At 42.8% G+C, this 18441-nt stretch overlaps 1 protein-coding gene across 1 annotated transcript in view; it reads left to right on the top strand.

Moving 5' to 3' along the window:
- The window catches only part of SYT16 (synaptotagmin 16), a 109786-nt gene that overhangs the window by 84873 nt on the left and 6472 nt on the right, over positions 1 to 18441 (top strand). The window contains exons 4-6 of the mRNA XM_059819483.1: positions 6205 to 6461; positions 10900 to 11343; positions 12412 to 12601. Of these exons, the coding sequence (XP_059675466.1) occupies positions 6205 to 6461; positions 10900 to 11343; positions 12412 to 12601 (891 nt within the window). The remainder of the gene's footprint in view (positions 1 to 6204; positions 6462 to 10899; positions 11344 to 12411; positions 12602 to 18441) is intronic.

Raw genomic sequence — 18441 nt, forward strand, 5'->3', positions numbered from 1 at the left:
GCTTGATTTCGATGCACCCTCTGATTAGAGCGATCATTTCAAGATATGGCTGTCCATCGAACTCTTCTTCTGGCGCAACATGGTAGTGCAGAGTTCCTCTTACTTTTCACAGGTAGTGTTCTTACATGAGATTTTCCTTGACCCTCTGTTTCTGTCACCAATGCCATGACAGTCTGCACTTTGAACTCACTTGGCTTTAACTTTTCACCTGTTGAAATCTTTGTAGTAACCTGAAGAGAGACTGGAAAGAGGAGTGCACACTGCAGGAAGGAAGTGTTTGAAGGATGCTCTGGGGAGCTGAATGGCTTGAATGCCAGCTCTGCCCACAGCCTCTCTGCCAATCACCCTGTTAATAAAGAGCCTATTTTAGTTCTGGAAACATGGAGTCTTCTCAGGCTATTACCCAGCATGTGGTAAATTAAACAATCTTGGCCTGATTGCATAATGTCACTTGAAATTTAAGATCCTTTTTCTCTTTAACCCCTAAAATTTACAAGCCATTTTTGTTTAGATTTATTGTAATTAGATAATGATTCTGCTCCTTTGAGGCTCTTCTAGGAAGTTTTTTAGCACTTTTTGATGGCTAATCTCAAAATAACCAGGGGCAGGATCTCTGCTTGTTCTCCCTGAATCTGGTTTGGTTCAGTGTGGGGGAGCATGTGGTGCTGGGGTACTGCAGAGTGATTTGGAACTGGGCCTGTAGCAGGGTCCAGGCAAGAGGATGACTGCTGTATGAGGACAAACATGCCACAGTCCCACTGACTCATATCTCTGCTGCTGTTACTGTCTTTCAGGAAGAGGGGTTTGAAAATCCTCCTAATATCCCTCCTAATATCTAGGAGGATTTCAAGTCCAAAAGTACCTAGATCCATACTGATATCCTTTCCTCCTCTGGACCGTATTTAAACAGGTTCTTAACTTTCAGCATGTATTTAGATACAGTCTAGAAGAAGGGATCAAATTTCTTTCATTTTGGAAAATCACAAAGGCAAGACATGCTTTTCCTTGTAAAAGCACAGTGACTCACTGCAGTCCACAGAGCAAACATCGCTTTGGTCAGCGTGGGTAACAGGCACACATTAAAGTCTTCATCTCAGTGTTTCTTGTTGGTCAATGAACTATGTGGTGTTAATTTAGCAAGATCTGCTAGGCTTCATCTTTTAACTCTGGCAGAGTGTTTTAGGAAGTGATGAGGCCTCTCAGGACACTTCTTTAGCACACTGTAATGCTTCATAGAACTGAGAGATTGTGTATCATTCTGTATAATTGAAAAAGAAGAAAGGTACTGTAGGTTAACCAGGCCATTTACCTGCCAATGTGAGGGAGGACTTCACAGTATTTTCCAGCCTAATTTTCAGTATTTGATGTGCTGAGCTTTCCCTGTATCTTTGGAGAGATGCTTCCATATTCCAATGCCTGTTAGAGTTCTATTTGGAGGTGATGCTCATCCTTTCATCTGACAAAAGTCAGCTTCTTCATAGCCAGTTCTCCAACCTTGAATACAGACTTTCCTGATTTGTTGGTGATTTCTGTTCCCCAGTATTCCCCTTGCCTCCTTCTTGGCTTGTGAGCACACGTGGCACAACAGGGAACGTTTGGGGACAGGATTGAAAAAAACAGTATTCTGAGTGTACAGTGCTATCTGCCCTTAATTTTAGAATTGGCTGCTATTGCTCCGCAGGGACTCTTGGCTAATTAAAGTTCAGATAATTAGATAATGCTGTCTCAAGGTATATACCTGATGCTGTGCTGTTTATTCATGTCAGGTATTCATAAGACAGTTGACATTTTCTTCCTTAAAGATGTCTCAGGTAAATTACAGGCATTTTACTGCTCTGCCCTTTTCCTTTACATGAAGAACTTCTGTTTTGACCATTTTTTTGTGAATATAATGTTAGAACAGATGTAATTGGAGAGGTGTAGTTGTTCTAGTCTGTATAGTTGGGCTATTACCTGTAATGATCCTCTAATACTGGTATTTATAAGTCATTATCTCTTACCAAACTACTTTAAAGAAAAAGCCAGACCATTTCACTAAATGGTTTTGGTGAATCACCTTTTCCCTTCCTTTCCCTGAATATTACATTTGCTTTCCTAACACATTCATTTTGTGCCTGAGTCTTAGGGAGGTGGCTTGCTCTATTAATATGTTTCTGGAGTTCTCCTGTTATGAATAGCCTTTTATGGCTTTAATGTAGTTTTTGAAAATTCTTCTATTATTGATCTAGATATTATCCCAGCAGGAGTCAAAACCACAAGACAATTGTGTGAGGATAATTTCTTACTACAGTAGCATTTTATTCTGAAAGCCTGCTGTGTGGTGTGTGCTTTGATGGATGACCCACTGTTTAAAATGTGTATTAGACATTGGCTTGCTAATTAAATGCCTTAAGGAGCGCCTGTACCCATTCAGTCTCAGTAAATTTGTGGAATTTCTGTTATTTTATTTCTTGCTTACGTTCTTATGTTTACTTCTTTCTGTTTTCTGACTCTGTAGAGAGGAATGGGAGTAATGGCAAAAAACCAAATTACTTTCTACCCTCACCTAAGAGTTTCAGCTCAGGGCAGAGGTGAGACAATGAGGGCTCTCCGTTTCAGGACTAGGTCTGCCAGATGGGAGGATGAGGAGGAGAAGAGGTGGGTTTTGCATTTGAGAAGGGAGTGAGAAGAGTACTCACCTGGAATTTGAGAGATCTGAGTTTGGATCCCTCTTTCCTCCTGAAGGACCATCTCCCACGGCTCAGAAGAGGACCATAATTACAAAGCTGTGAGGTGCTCTCAGACTTCTTGAAGTGCCCATGCTTGAAGCATTTCACTGGGAGGGAGAACCATTGATAGGTGAAGAAAGGGGATAAAGTTATTCTCCTAATCTCTGAGCTGTTAAATTGAAAGAGCAGCCAAGGAGGAGGGCAGGGACTTCTGCATGCCTCCAAAAAAATGTTTCCTGAGTATAATCCCCATTCCCCTGTTGGTGTGGTTTTGGTTTTTTTTTGTGAAGCAGGTATGAATCAGAAACAGCGCATTTGCTGCTAAGGCCAAACATGGAATTTATTCTTCTCAGAATGGTTTGGGCTTTTTGTTCTAGACAGAGGGATGTTTAGAGAATCATAGAATGGCTTGGGTTGGAAGGGACCTTTAAAGATCATCTAGTCCAAGCCCCCTGCCATCATCAGGTTGCTCAAAGCTTCATCCAACCTGACTTCAAACACTTCCAATGATGGGGCATCCACAACTTCCATGGGCAACCTGTTCCAGGGTCTCACCACCTCATAGTACAGAATTTCTTCCTAATATCCAATCTAAATCTACCTTCTCTCAGTTTAAAACCTTACCCCTTGTCCAATCACTACAGGCCCTGGTAAAAAGTCTCCATCTTTCTTATAAGCCCCCTTTAAGTATTGAAAAGCAGCAATAAGGTCTTCCCGACACCTTCTCTTCTCCAGGCTGAACAATCCCAACTCTCTCAGCCTGTTTTCATAGGAGAGGTGCTCCAGCCCTCTGACCGTTTTCATGGCCCTCCTTTGGACCTGCTCTAACAGGTCCATGTTTTTATTGTGCTGCGGGCCCCATAGCTGGATGCAGTATGCCAGGCTGGGTCTCACAAGAGTGGAGTAGAGGAGGGAATCACCTCCTTTGACCTGATGGCCACGCTTCTTTTTATGCAGCCCAGGATATGGTTGGCTTTCTGGGCTGTAAGCGCACATTGCTGGCTCATATCCAGTTTTTCATCCACCAGTATCCCCAAGTCCTTCTCTGCAGGGCTGCTCTCAAACAATTCATCCCCCAGTCTATGCTGATATTGGGGATTGCCCTGACCCAGGTGCAGGACCTTGCGCTTGGCCTTGTTGAACTTCATGAGGTTCACATTGGCCCACTTCTCAAGACCGTCAAAGTCCCTCTGGATGGCATCCCTTCCCTCAAGTGTATCAACTGTGCGACTTGGCTTGATGTCATCTGCAAACTTGCTGAGGGTACACTCAATCCCACTGTCTATGTGATTAATAAAGATATTGAACAGTGCTGGTCCCAGTATGGACCCCTGAGGGACATCGCTTGTTACTGATCTCCATTTGGACATTGAGCCATTGGCTGCAACTCTTTGTATGAGGCCTTGCAGCCAACTCCTTATCCATCAGACAGTCCATCCATCAAATCCATATCTCTAATTTAGAGACAAGGATGTTGTGTGGGGCCATGTCAAAGGCCTTACAGAAGTCAAGTTAGATGACATCTGTTGCTCTTCCTTTATCCACCAGTGCAGTCAATCCATTGTAGGCAGCCACCAGATTAGCCAGGCAGGGTTTGCCCTTTGTGAAGCCGTGTTGACTGTATCTAATCATCCTGTCATTCCTGTCATCCATATGCCTTGATATATCTTCCAGGAAGATCTGTTCCATGATCTTACTAGGCACAGAGGTGAAGCTGACTGATTGGTAGTTCCCAAGGTACTCCTTTTTACCCTTTTAAAGAATGGGTGTGAAGTTCTCCTTTTTCCAGTCACTGGGGCCTTCGCCTGACTGCTATGACTTTTCAAGTATGATGGAGAGCGGCTTAGCAACTACATCAGCCAGTTCCCTTAGGACTCTGGGGTGCATCTCATCAGGTCCCATGGACTTGTGTATGTTCAGGTCCCTCAGAGGGTCTCAAACCTGATCTTCTCCTACAAGGAGACTTCATTCCTCCAGTGCCTGCCTTGACATTAAGGGACTCAAGAGATGTGGGACGAGCAATTGCCAATGAAAACTGAGGCAAAAAAGTTGTTGGGTACCTTGGCCTTCTCCATGTTGGTTGTCACCAGGTTCCCTGTCTCATTTATCAGGTGGGGAATGAAAACATTGATTCATCTAAACCAAAGCTAACTAATTGTTTTCTATTAAACACAGTAATTAATACTATTTTTTAAAGACTTGAGTTGGAGACCAAATTTAAAAAAAATGAGTGTTCTATAGTAATGACCTTGAGAACAAGCAAGCAGGTGGCCCTGCTTGGGCAGGCAGGGTGGACAAGATGACCTCCAGAGGTCCCTTCCAACCTCAACCGTTCTGTGAGACCTTAAACCCCAAATACCTGTGTTTGCGAAGGAAGTCATTCTGTTTTCATTACTGTCATCAGCTGTCTGGAAGCACAACTTGTTTTCTTTCATTGTAACTGCTCCTTGCTTACTTGAAAGAGATGGAGGCAGAATCTAGCTCTTTGTGTTCCTAAAGCAAGGCCTGGCATCAGATGCATTAGGAGGAGGAGGAAGGTCCCTGGTTTTCTTCTGAAAGTGCCTGCAGAACACATTCAAGGCCAAATCATGATGTTATTTTCATCTGTGTCCCTGCACATGTAGTTATCTGTGTCGCGTCACCCAGAGAGCTCTCACTGATGCCTTCAAGTAGAGAAAAGTGCCCTGTGTTGAAAATACAGACTTTGATGGTGCAGAAAAGGAATCTGTGGTCTGAACCAGAGAAGATTGTTTTATTCTCATTAATAAACCTTACTTTAGCCCATGGAGTAAGTGTGTAGAATCAGATGAATTAAAACTAATAAAAGTAGGCAGGAAATTAGGGAACGCATCTCCCCTCAGTTGCCCTTGGGACAATTTAGCCCAAACATGGGATTTGGAGATTCCTAGCTGGCTTGTGGGGCTAGTCATGTGCACCCAAGCTCTCAGGGATGGGTGATAGGGTCGTGGTGGCACTTTTATCCCTGTGAAACTCCTTTTCTCACCAGCACCGTCCCCTTGAGGGCAATGCTAACTCCTGTTCTTTCCTCCTCCTTCTCTTCCTGCATAGAAGGAAATTGCTGATACCTGTTCATCAGGCCTATGCTGTGCTTTTCTGTAATTTGTCTGACCTGTGTTTTCATGGAAGCAATTAGTCTGGGGCCGCAAAGCAGCCCCAAGGCACTTGGATATCCCAAACACTCCATTGATAATTGCATTTGGTGGTTAACTTCTTCAAGTAAAGGCAGCCAGTTTCTCACTTTAGGCTGGGGTGAGAAACAGCCATAGTCATCCATCAAATGATGATTTATGCAGATTTGTTGGTTTTTAAGTCCAGTGCTGCAGTTCTCAGAAGTAGAAACTGTCTCTTGCAAACACTGGAGATGAGGGCAAAAGAAAAAAAAAAAAGAAAGGAGAGAAAGGCACATTTTGGCAGGGAGAGGGGGAGGGATGCATTCTAATACCTCTGAAATTATTTTCTTGCTGAAAATTGTTAGATCTGGATGGACTAAGCCAACTGAGTTACCAAGACAACCTATCCTATCGTGAAGATGACCATGTATCTGTTGATTCAAGAACAACAACAGAGAGTAGGGGTGCTGGGCAGCGTAAAGGGCCTAGGATGGAGTCCAGCATTGCTGATGGCATTAGCCGGCAAGCCATGGAAGGATGTTCGGGAATGGAGACAGCATTTACCAACCAGGGATTTGAAGTAAATGATGCTACTGACAGCTCATCGGCTTGGAGCCCTGAGGTATGGTGAATTGTCATTTACTACACATGGTGTAAGCTTTTGAAGGATATTGGGGGCCAAAAAATGTTAGGGGAGAAATGAAGTGAAAAATTGATCAGCACAACACAAGATAATGGTACTCCTGTGTGCATGTGTGCATGAACATACACCCCTCTCTATGTGTTTCCCCTCTTTGTATTTTACCTCTTGCTACTAACAGTCATTCAGAGAAGCTGTTTTATTGCTTGATTTCTGACTGCAATCTTTGAGCTGAAATTGGAGCCATTAGCTGCCTGACAGCATTTACTATCATTTAGCAAAGAGCACTCTGTGGTGGCCCAGGGCTTTGTTACTGGCTGTATGTGCAGGGTGTGTCTAGGGACATGGTGTGTGGTCACTGGGTCAGATCTGTGCCTCTTTTTCTGGGTGGTTTCTATGGCTTAGACAATGGGAAGCATCTGGAAAGCTGAGGCAACTGGTGGGGGTGGCCCGTGACTTGTCCAAGTGACCATCTTTCTGGTCCCCATTGATACCAGGCATCCTTCCAGTGAAAGGGAGAGCCTGAGAGCTCCTCTGCTTTCCCTTAGTTCTGTACCTTTATTGTGAAGCCTCAAGAAAACACTAGAAATTTTAAGGCGTTGTAAACACCTGATGACTTAGCATCCCCCATTTCTCTCATAATCTTTCTGCGTGATGTGTTGGTTTTCATTGTTATTTTACCACAAGATTAAATTTCTGAAAAAAATATCAGCCTGCTTCACGCGTATTAAAAGAACAGCACAAAGGTCACATCTTCTGCCTGAGTTAAAAGAGACTGTTCTTCAGCTGTGGAAATTAATACCTCCATCACACTGAGAAATAAGGCTGCGAGGGAAAGGTTCCTTTCCTCAGAGCATGCTGCCTGCAGCCAGTTAAAGAGATGGAAAGCAGCTCCTCGGTGTGTATGCTCCAGCCCTAAGGGGTGTTTTGAACAGCATTTTGGTTTGCTGCACAAACCAGTCCCACAAAATACTACACAACACATGGGAACCCCGCATGGCGGCAGCCCTGCCCTCTCTTTGCTGTGTGCCTCTGACACGCACTGTTTGTCTGCTCATCTGAGGCTCATTTCTCCTTTTCCACATTTGATGTACATTGCCATGGTTCACATGTGCCTCAGTGTCTTCAGTGTCTTCTTGTATTTCTTTGGAATACATCTCTCGTTTTGCTCCAGGTATCTACATTTTAAAAATTCAAAGAATGATTATAGCATCAGGGGGCAGATATGCCCAAGTCCCAGTTTATCTACTGCAAGCAGCTTCTCATCCAAAGGTATTGTGTGGATTAATGAAAGACTTTTTATTGCAGGAACTAAATGTTCTGACATGCCAGAAATGTCCAAGAGCTATTATGCTCTACTCAAAGGACCTCTCTTTAGAGACAAAAATGATAATCTTATGCCCCTGCAGTGGAACCACAAGTACCATTTCAAGCCTTGTCCATAATTAGCTGCTCTTTCAGGTTTCTCTGGCAGAAATGGACTTCTTTTACGTAGTGAAGTGGATATTGGCTGTCCTGAACAACTGGATTAGACATACGTTATCAATCAGTATACTTGGCTTGACCTCTCAACAACTGTGGTGGGAAGAGGGAAAGAAAGAAATTCAGATGAAGTATCTAAAACCCACACTGTCCTTGTATTCCAGTTTAAGTGTCTGTATAACTAATACGTTCACAAAGGGCTCATAGCCACAGCTGAGCTCTGAAAGCCAAGGGGAATTCTGTCAATGACTTCCACAGGAAAAAGACTGAGCGTCCATAAGCTTTGTGTGCTGAAAACATTTGTGTGCTGAAAACATTTGTGTGCTGTACAGGGGTGAGTCCCAGATAGCACAGTGCTCTCTGGGAGGGCCAGCCCATGAGGTCTTTAAGGCTTGGCTGCCCCCAGAAAGGTCACTGTCACAGAGTTTGGCATTTCTTAGAGAATCATAGAATTGTTTAGGTTGGAAAAGACCTTTAAGATCACCGAGTCCAACTGTAAACCTAACCCTGCTAAGTCCACCACTAAACCATGTCCCTAAGCACCTCATCCACACATCTTTCAAATAATACCTCCAGGGATGGTGACTCAACCACCTCCCTGGGCAGCCTGTTCCAGTGTCTGACAACCCTTTCAGTGAAGAAGTTTTTCCTAACATCCAATCTAAACCTCCCCTGGTGCAACCTGAAGCCATTTCCTCTTGTCCTATCACTTGTCACTTGGGAGAAGAGACCAACACCCACCTCTCTACAACCTTCTTTCAGGTAATTGTAGAAAGCGATAAGGTCTCCTCTGAGCCTCCTCTTCTCCAGACTGAACAACCCCAGCTCTCTCAATCGCTCCTCATAGGACTTGTGCTTCAGACCCTTCGTCAGCTTCGTTGCCCTCTCTGCCTCCAGTTCATGCAGTTTTGTCTGCAGTGAATGTGGCCACAGCTGTAGTAGCACAATTTGAGATTTCCTGAAATCCAGATCCTTTCTAGCTGTTCTGTCAAAAAACAAATAGCTGACCATCAATCTGCCCTACACACTGCCAGAAGATGAGATGCTCAGCCCTATTGGGGCAGGAAAGAGACTCTTGGATCTTCGTACCTATGGATTTATAATGAAGCACAGGAGTTTGCACTCTCTAGCTCAGGTATGTAGATGAGAGCAAAGTTATGCCACAAGCACAGGTGTCTCCACACTTTAGCAGCAGTTCTCAAATGTGCCTTGATTCCGTCTTCTCAATAGCAAATACACAGATGAAAGTGGAGAGGGATGAACATGTGGAGGGAAGCACGAATCAAGCGCAATCCCATTATGTTTCCTTCTTAAATATTATTTCATCAACCAGATGGAAATAACTTGACAGCTACACAGCAGCACTTACATTTGCATAACATCACGTTCTCTGCAGGCAACGTGGCCTTGCATTTTTGTCTTTCCAGCCTGCTGTTCATACAGAAAGGCAATTTTATGGGCAACCAAGTCATTTCATGTGCTGTCCAAGCAGTGATTTTTCTCTCTCTGACATTACTTCTGCAAGATGTATGACAGCATGTCTCCGTCACTGATGTGCACACATGGACTTTTGTATTCATGTGCACGAATCCCTTAAACACCCATGAAAATATGAAAAGCTGGAGCTTTGCATGTCATGGCAGATGAATCTGAGCACTTGAAAAGTAGATTGACAGGAAGTAGGTATAAATTTCGAGGTCTGTCCGAGGTCTTGTTTGAAACATATACCATCCTAGACACTTCTGAAGGGAGTTACATTGGAAGTCCTATGGCCCATCATCTGTACTCTGAACAGTAAGGTTCCTATGTTGAAAAGAAGCGTTACTTGAAATGCGAAAGAAGATAAATGTTTGAGGAGGTGGGTGACTCAGACTGCTAGTGACAGGCCTTAATTCACCTTCTTGCTGTTAACTGAAAATCTTTCCCTAGTACAATGTATACTCATGTTTAAATACAAATCATTGATCACTATAGCAACCCTTTTATCACATGAAGCACATTCTAGCTCTAAGACAAAAAAGCACCTTTGAGCAGAAACGCACACACCCACTCATCAAAAGGTAAGGTGAGCATCCATGTTTTTTATCTCATTTTATCAAGATGATTTTTGTTTTAAAAGTAGGTAAGAGATTGTGTGTGAATTGGTTGGCACATGTTTTGATTGTTTATTTTGAATTTTTATTCTGACTATATTAGTATCCAAACTGAACAGAGGGAACAGATGCTTCTCTTGGGAGATTAAAAAGGGAATAAAGAATCAATATGTATTTAATCAGACTGATTTTCTCAATTATCATTGCTTTTAGCTGTAGGAAAAGTATTGAATTATAGGGTAGCATCTAGAAATGGAATTTCCATTATGCAAGAAGTTCTGACATGGTGATTTCCCCTTCCATCAAATTGAACACAGTGCTTAATTTTTTTTTAATTTCCAAGAGAACAAAATATCCAAAAAGTCAGCAGGTTTGAATGAATTGTTTGATTTCGGTAATGTAAAAAAATCCATTTTGAAAAAATTCCAGTGTATGTTCTAAGTAATAGGTTAAGTTGTTTTTTTAATCAAATTGAACCAAAAAGTTCTATTAATGCCTCAAAATTGACATGAAATGAAATTTAAAAAACCCCTTTGTTTAGTTTTTCCCTATGTAGAATTTTTGCAAATTAACAGTCTCCTGCAAAACACTTAAATATTGTTGAAACTTTTTGTTGGAAGCGTTTCAACAAGTGTTGTTGCTTACTAGATTGTATGGGGAATATTACACAAGATCAGGCAGTTAACTAGCACCAGCTTTTCAAGAAACAGTGGGATCCTTACTTTGCAGAGCAACTGCCTACACTTGCAAGCGCAAGTGAGGAGAGTATTTTTTTTCAAATAGAGTTGGAATCAGAGAGGCAGTTCAACTCCAATGGAGGTTTTACGTCTTCCTTCTCTTTGCAGGAACATGATGAAGTGAACAGTGTCCCAGCTCATCATGGTGCTCATGAGCCTATCTGTAAATGTGGTGATCTAGATGTCATCTTCAACTATAAAGCCTCAAGTCAAAAGCTAGTAGTTACTATCTTGGAGGCCAGGGATATCCCAGACAAAGACCGCAGTGGTGTGAACAGCTGGCAAGTGCACACAGTCCTGATGCCTAGCAAGAAACAGAGGGGTAAGACAAGTGTTCAGAGAGGACCCGTCCCCATATTCAAGGATAAAATTACCTTCAGTAAGCTGGAGCTAGAGGAGTTAAGCAGCCATGCCATTCGTTTCCGCCTCTATGCTGTGCACAAGATGATTGGAGAGAAGATGATGGGAGAGCAGTTGTTCTACCTGAGAAACATCAGCCAGGAAGGGGAAGCGAAGGTGACGTTGGTCTTGGAGCCAAGGAGTAATTTGAGCGTAAGTTTGATGAAAGAAATATGGAGCCCATAAAATTGTTTGCTGGTGAATGGGGACCCAGCTATACCTGATACCTTTCATTCAGGGCTGTTAGGATGCAACTGGTGGATCCTACTGTCACTTAAAAAGTTATCAGTAAGGGAAAGCACAGGGCCTGTCTTCCCTACACAAAGCTGTGCCTTATTAACAATGGCTCAGCTAGCAAGCTTACACAAAATCATGTAGATGTACCACACCTACGCAAGTCATCAAATGCTGTGCCCTGCAGAAATAGTAGGTTGGTCCCGGAACCACCAAGGCTATTTATGTCTTAATTTCAACAAGGACAGTAGTTCTTGTGCACCGTTATGTTGGTGGACCTGTACTACTGCCAGTGCAAGAACTACCTCATTTGGCACTACCTCCTAGCTTGTGGATCTCTGCGTTGTGCAGTTTCCATGCTGCCAGAAATGCTTAGTAATCTTCCTTTTCACGACAGATGGAAGTGGAGAGGTGGGTCACGTGAGGAGGAACTGGCTGTGCTGCTTCATAGTCTTCCATGCACATCACAGTTGTATCCAGCTCTGGCTATGCCAATCGGTTTGTGTAGATGAGCTCTGTCATGATTCATTGTCTACAAAAAGTTCAGTGGAAGGTTTTGCACACAAAATGAATAAAACATCATACTCTGGGTGAAGAGGGGGTAGAGAGAGCATCACGGTAGCAAGAAAGTAAGAAAATACACAGTACACGACCAAAAAAACCCAAACTGCAAAATGCATTCCATCCGAAAGTCATTGTCAAGGAGATGTACTGTGCATTTGATGTAGTAGGATGTATGCTTATCTCAGAGGCTTTGATTTACACTAGTGGTAACACATTATTTAGAGTTCCTCATCTTTAAAGAGAAAGTTCAGAGATGTGTTTTTGTAAAAGTGATGCTCTGATTCTTCTGGTGCCCCATCATAATTTATTCTTAGTCATTGTCAATTCTTGAGAGAGATCTTACTAAACAAGGCTACAAGATATAAATTAACGGAGGGTGGTGGTGAATTTCCTGATGAGACTTTCAGTGCTCTTTCCCTGCAGAGTGCAGACTCTCAGCTTAGTCTGTCAGCAATCTCTCACAGTGATAGCGCTTCTTCAAGACAGTCCCTGTCGCATGGAGGGGTGCCAGAGCTGCTCGTGGGATTGTCGTACAATGCCACTACGGGGCGGCTGTCAGTGGAGATGATCAAAGGCAGTCATTTCCGAAACCTCGCAATTAATAGGCCACCTGGTAAGTACTTTCGCTGCCATTAAATAACACCATTGAGTCAAAATTTGCTTTTTATTTTCTTCCTCAAGATATTCATTTATGTCATTTCTGAGCTGGGTTTCCTTGCAGAGTATCTGATTGAAAATTAAAAGCACTGTTTCAAATACGTGTGTAAATTTTACAGTGTAATTGGAGGCAATCATATGAAGACACAGCTGACGGGACAGTAATACCTGAATGTCTCTCTTATTGCATATACCTTGACAACATCTGATTATGGCAAAAGTGCTATTATACCTGAAGCACAGAGTAATTCTCAGCAGATCCATAAAAAGAAAGAAGCGCTTTTCAAGTGATTATATGTTACCATGTGACCTACAGAGGCCCTGCCTAGTGCCATTAAGTGTTTCCCAGGGCTATACTTTGTTTAGTCCCTTTGCTGTGCTGCTGAGCACTAGGTGACCTGGTGCTTTGGGCCCTTTGGGGATCCTGCTGCTGTGAATTCTCCACTGCCACACAAGAAAATCTTCTTCAGAAAGAAGATTTGGAAGTTTTTCTTCTGGGTCGCAACAGTTGAGTTCCCTTCCTCCAATACCTAAAGGAAAAAATGGAAATTGCCTTACAGTAGGTTTAGTTAGTGCTTGAGCTGTAGTTAGTCCTTGAGAAGGATAGTGGATGGATGTTACTAATGTCCATGATGTAGATGGGGTTGTGCAGCCATAGTGCATGGTGTTATCTGCTTTGCTGCTGGGGTGCCTCATTCAGGGGAATGGCAGTGCTGTATTCACCTTGTATTGTCCTTTTGCCTCATGTCTGAAACCAGCAGCTAATGGCAATGGGAAATAACATTTTTTTGTTTGTTGGGGTGTTTGCTTTTTGTGATGTGGTTGCCTGCCTGCCTGCCAAAGGTAATAACCTTTGACAGTTCCTTGCATTCACTGGATTTGACATAGTATCTCCAGCTTGCGAAATGCTAAGATTGCTTTTGCAAGATGCTGTGCTCTTTGGCCCAGAGCTAGCAAAATATTTATGTAATATTTCAGTATATGGATGTGAAAACTTAAGTTTCCACTAAACTATATGTCAGTATAGTACAGAAATAATCTGTGTCATCAGTCAGTCCCTGGAGAATTAAGGGCAAGTCTACGCAACAGTAAAACACATGATCCCAGTCTGTGTAGCCCTAGCTAGTCTTGTAGCAGCTGTGGCAACATAGGTCTCCATGTGAGTTAAAGACGTGTTCTTGTTTGCATGTACGTTTTATTAAAAGGTTTCAAATTGGGACCTTTTTAGTAATTTAAAGCAAAGGTAGACTAAGGCAAGAGTCTTACCACATGTTCTAGCAAGCAAGCTGACCTGTGTTTATATATGCTGCAGTATAGATACATCCTAAAGTTTTATTCTCAGAAATGAAATTAAAGTAGTCCTAATATAGGTCCAAGTTAATTTGCTGCAGGTTTTTTCTGGCATGTTTTCATCTATCTACCTGTGGTATTGGAGTTTTGTCTCTTAGCTGCCTGAAGATGAGGATTATGCAGCACTTCTGTTCTTAAATCAGGCCCTTGTTGTCTTGTATCTGGCTGGGTCAGGCATCTGTAATGCCCCATTCTTTTCCCATATATGAAATGTCTTTACTGCAGAGAACTCAAATAATTGCCTTCCAGCTTACTACCTGCAATATCATAAACAAATTACTGATGTTTTTTGGTATTCTTCTAATGAATGTCTTTCTGGGTGCATGTTGTATAGCTCCGTGTGTTGCAGTAAGCTGAGTAACCCTGTAACTCATTGTCTGTGAGTGCTGGGGGGTTGTCTCTGTCCTGGGCCTCTGGTGGGATGGGGTTTGGCAGATTAGCAGTGTGTGTACAGGTTAGCTTTCAGCATGGGAAAGTTTAGTTGCCTTGATTAGACGTCCCATTCAGCTTTTTCGCTGGTGAGCACACAGGAGTGCAGTAACTTAGTTGGCAGCATCTTTAAACCTGATAAGCATTTTGTGTTTGTTGATGAGATGAGAACAGGAGCAGGATATGAGGAAAAAACGGCCTTTCTTGAGGGAGCTTTCATTTTAAATTCTGCCTGAATTTTCCATTTCTGTGTTTGTAGGGCTTCAGATAAATCTAGTTAAATGGGTTTGATAAGCTAGCCAAAGTCTTCTGTCAGCCACCTAAACTAATAGTCCTGACATTGTTTCATAACAGTTCTTCCATCCTTGCTGTTAAGGCTATCTTGAGTTGTTTCTTCTCATCCTTTCTGTATCTGGATCAACTCTAGCATTGTCATGCCGGTATCTCTCAGTGTTAGATCAGTTATTAGGTGAAACACGGAAATTCATAAGTGATTGCAGGCAAATTCCGAACCTATCACACTCTGCTTCTTTTATTCCAAGTCACATTGTTTCTTCTACATTCTGCATTGTTCTTCTGTGCTTATAAAGTTCCCAGTAGTGTGGTGAGAAAAGGAAAACCCAGTGAAGCAGAAATTGAAAGAAGTTAAAAAGAAGGAAGAAAACCAGCACTTGTCTCAGATGCTGGAGTAACATTTCACTGAAAACTCCTGCAGGCATTGCGGAGGAGTGCTGTGAGGTCCGATCGTTACTGTCTGAAACATGCTGGTGGCTGAATGAGATGCTCGATAAGTCCTTCACTAGGTGAAAACTAAAACTGCTGTCTCTCTTTCTGGAGGGTGAGCAAATAGCCCTTGTGTTTTCTCAAATACGTCCTATCTGCGGTTCTGTTGTTTGAGGCTCAGAGGGAGTGATTTATTTCTTTAAAGTATCATGGGGATTTCAGACATAATAGCACTTCGGGACACTTAAAGACCAAGCCCAAACTGCTATTCAGGGCAGCCATTTATGGTAAAACTGATAGGCAGAATCCATCTCCATTCCCAGCCCTGCATGCGCAGAGCCTGTACAGTATCCATATGTGGTCCTGTTGCAGCCCAGTGGCTTTAGTATTGTCTGCTGCTGACAGCTGCAGCTATGGGGAATGACAGGAGAGTCTTGCATGACAGCAAATTCTCCAGCTGTGCTTTTTGCCCACCTTGACCCTCTTCTCTGCCACCTGGGGTCCTGCATAGGTGAGCTCAGCATCTCCTGCAGTGTGCGTGGTCCCTCCTTGGCATCCTTGCACAGGGATTTCACTGTGTGCAGAAGAAGGAACTGGACTGGAGCATTGGTGATTTTAGGTGTTAAAGACTGCAGAGGCTAAAACAGATGGTTTTCTGCAGAGGGAAAGGAAGATTCTGCACGTGTCTCAGTTTTTCCTGGGCACATCATCTCCTTCACTTAAACCTTTAAACTGAGTCAGGTAAATATCAAAGTCATGGGTGCTTACAGGGGTAATAACTGGGTTAGAAAACAGCTGGACAGCTTACAGAGACTTAAATCTTGCAGGCAGTGTCTTCTCTTTAGGTCACATATGTGGGATTTAAGGATAGTTTGGTCAAGGATAAGTGTCCAGGTATTGTTCTGGGGAACATGCTGAGTTATAGGCCTGAGTCTACAATCCCTGATCACGCAAATAGATCCATTATCACTCAGAGCACTTAAGAGCACTCAAGAAAGAGTATGACTGCAGCATCAGACCGTAAATTATCAGTGTGTGCCAAAAAGCCTCATGCAAAAAAGCATCTACAGTTTTGTCAGATGTGGACACCCTCAGTATTTTAGCGCTAATGGCTTGTGTGCTCTGCACCTCCTTCTCTTTGTTTCTTGTAAAAATCATTAACCTGTGCTAGCATTTTGTAGGGGTTCATATTTTGGTCTATGGTATTGTATCTTCTTAGAACAAAACCCAGTGTGTTCGTTTAAAGGATGATTATTATTAAAAAAGTAACAAGAGAAGCCTGCAGCACTGGCAGACACATCTTTAAAAATTTATAACCAGTTACATACTATGTGCATGGTAGTAGTACCTTGGGATTGTAGTGATGGACCAGGAATCATTTGTGCTAGTCAGTGTGTAAACACGCAGGAGAGAGAGATGGTCTCTGCCCACATGACGTTTAACCTTCATCAGCTGCTCTGGATACAGTTTGCTCTCCTCTAATCCAGCCTTCGTTCTTTCCCCTTCTGCGTTTCTTTTGGGGTTTACATCTGTGTGTAATGCAATTTGAGAAGGACTATTGCAAAGATATTCCCTCGCCTAAGAAAAGTTCTCCAAGCTTTTCAGCAGCTGCAGAATTAATCACACATAATAATTACATCCATACATGATCATTATTATACCAGCAGCATATTAACCCCATTAAACAAATACAATAGCATTAATGCTGGAAAAGACAGGACGGAGAGAACAAGCTATCAGGATTTCTATTGGGAACAGGAGAAATTCTTGGAGTAAAGACTTGTGTGAAAACAAACATCTACCTGAGCCACAGATAAAAATGCCAAGAAGTACAGAAGATGCTCCCATAGAAAAATTAGGATCCTTACATGCTATTTGTTGCTCTGGTATCAGAGTGCTTGAAAGCCATCAGTGAATTTTATTTTATCAACTCATGTGTGAGGGAAGGAAAGTTATTATCCCTGTTTCATTCCTGGACAACCAAGGCACAGGTTAATTTCTTTAATTACTCTCACTCAGACCAGGAAGCTGAATAAAAAAATAAACTTTTAACCTGCATATCTTGCTCTGAACAGGGAACTCGCTTTTGCTCCTAAAGCTTTGTAATTCATGCTTCCATCTCATCAGTAACAGACGGGGGATCTGTACCAGGGTGAGCTGGGGCAGATTCAGTCCTCCAGAGAGCTTGGTTAACAGAGCAGTAGAGGTGCTGGGCAGCTACTTGCTGCCGAGTACTTGCCAGTTGGTCACAGTAAGCTTGTACAAGACCACCTCTCCTGCATCTTTTCGTTGTCCATCCTTAAATGTAGCTTGAATAAGTGTACAATAAGATCAGCTGAGAAAGTTTTGTTCCGGGTAGTAAAGATGAGGCCAGCTGCAAGAAGCCCCAGAAGGATGTCTCGGTAATGAGCAGCTGGACAGTGAGGTGGAAGATGAAGTGTGGATGAATGTAAAGTATTGCATGGGGGCAGGGCTGGAATTCAAACTTAATCTGGATGGACTCAGAGCCACTTGGGAGCGAAGTATTAGGCTTACAGTAAATAGCTCCAGGAAAGTGTCCACTCAAGGATCAGCAGCAGTAGTGAAAAAAAAAAACAAAGGTTAGAAATATACAGAGGAAAAAAATGAAAAATGGATATTTGACTGTAAGTGTGCAGTCACTGGTGCAATGAATACCATGTACAGTTTTGGCTCCCTCCAATCAAATAGAATAGGGCAGAACTGGAAAGATGCGGTGAGGAGGGACGGAGACAATCAGGGGTGTGGGAATAGCTTCCAGCGAGCTGCAGCTGAATAGCCTGTGCCTCCTATAATGCTATGACAAAGGGAGACAGGAGAATCACAGAATCATTAAGGTTGGAAAAGACCTTTAAGATCATCAAGTCCAATTTCATGGAGGTCTACGAAATCGTAAGTGTTGTTGAGGAAGTGAATTGGCAAGAGTTATTCATTGTCTCTCCTGATACAAAACCAAAGCATCATAAAATGAAGCAAGGAGATAGCGGGTCCTGAAGAGGAGACAGCTCTTCATTTGCGCTGTCGAGTTCCTCGCTACAGAATGTCATGGATGCTAGAAGTCTGCTTGAGTTTGGTACAGCACAGGACAAGTTCACGAAGAAGTATCCACTGAGGACCATTAAATACGAAGACACTGCCTCTGACTGAGGAATTTCTTGAGTCACAAATCACTGAAGACTGGGAGAGTATTTGGGAGAGAATCAGCATATGCCATATTTGCCATATTTTTATAGACTCACTAAGGCATGTGGTATTGGGTACTGTTGGGTGGTTGCT

The sequence above is a fragment of the Gavia stellata genome, chromosome 7 (genome assembly GCF_030936135.1).
Source record: "Gavia stellata isolate bGavSte3 chromosome 7, bGavSte3.hap2, whole genome shotgun sequence".
NCBI lineage: Eukaryota > Metazoa > Chordata > Aves > Gaviiformes > Gaviidae > Gavia > Gavia stellata.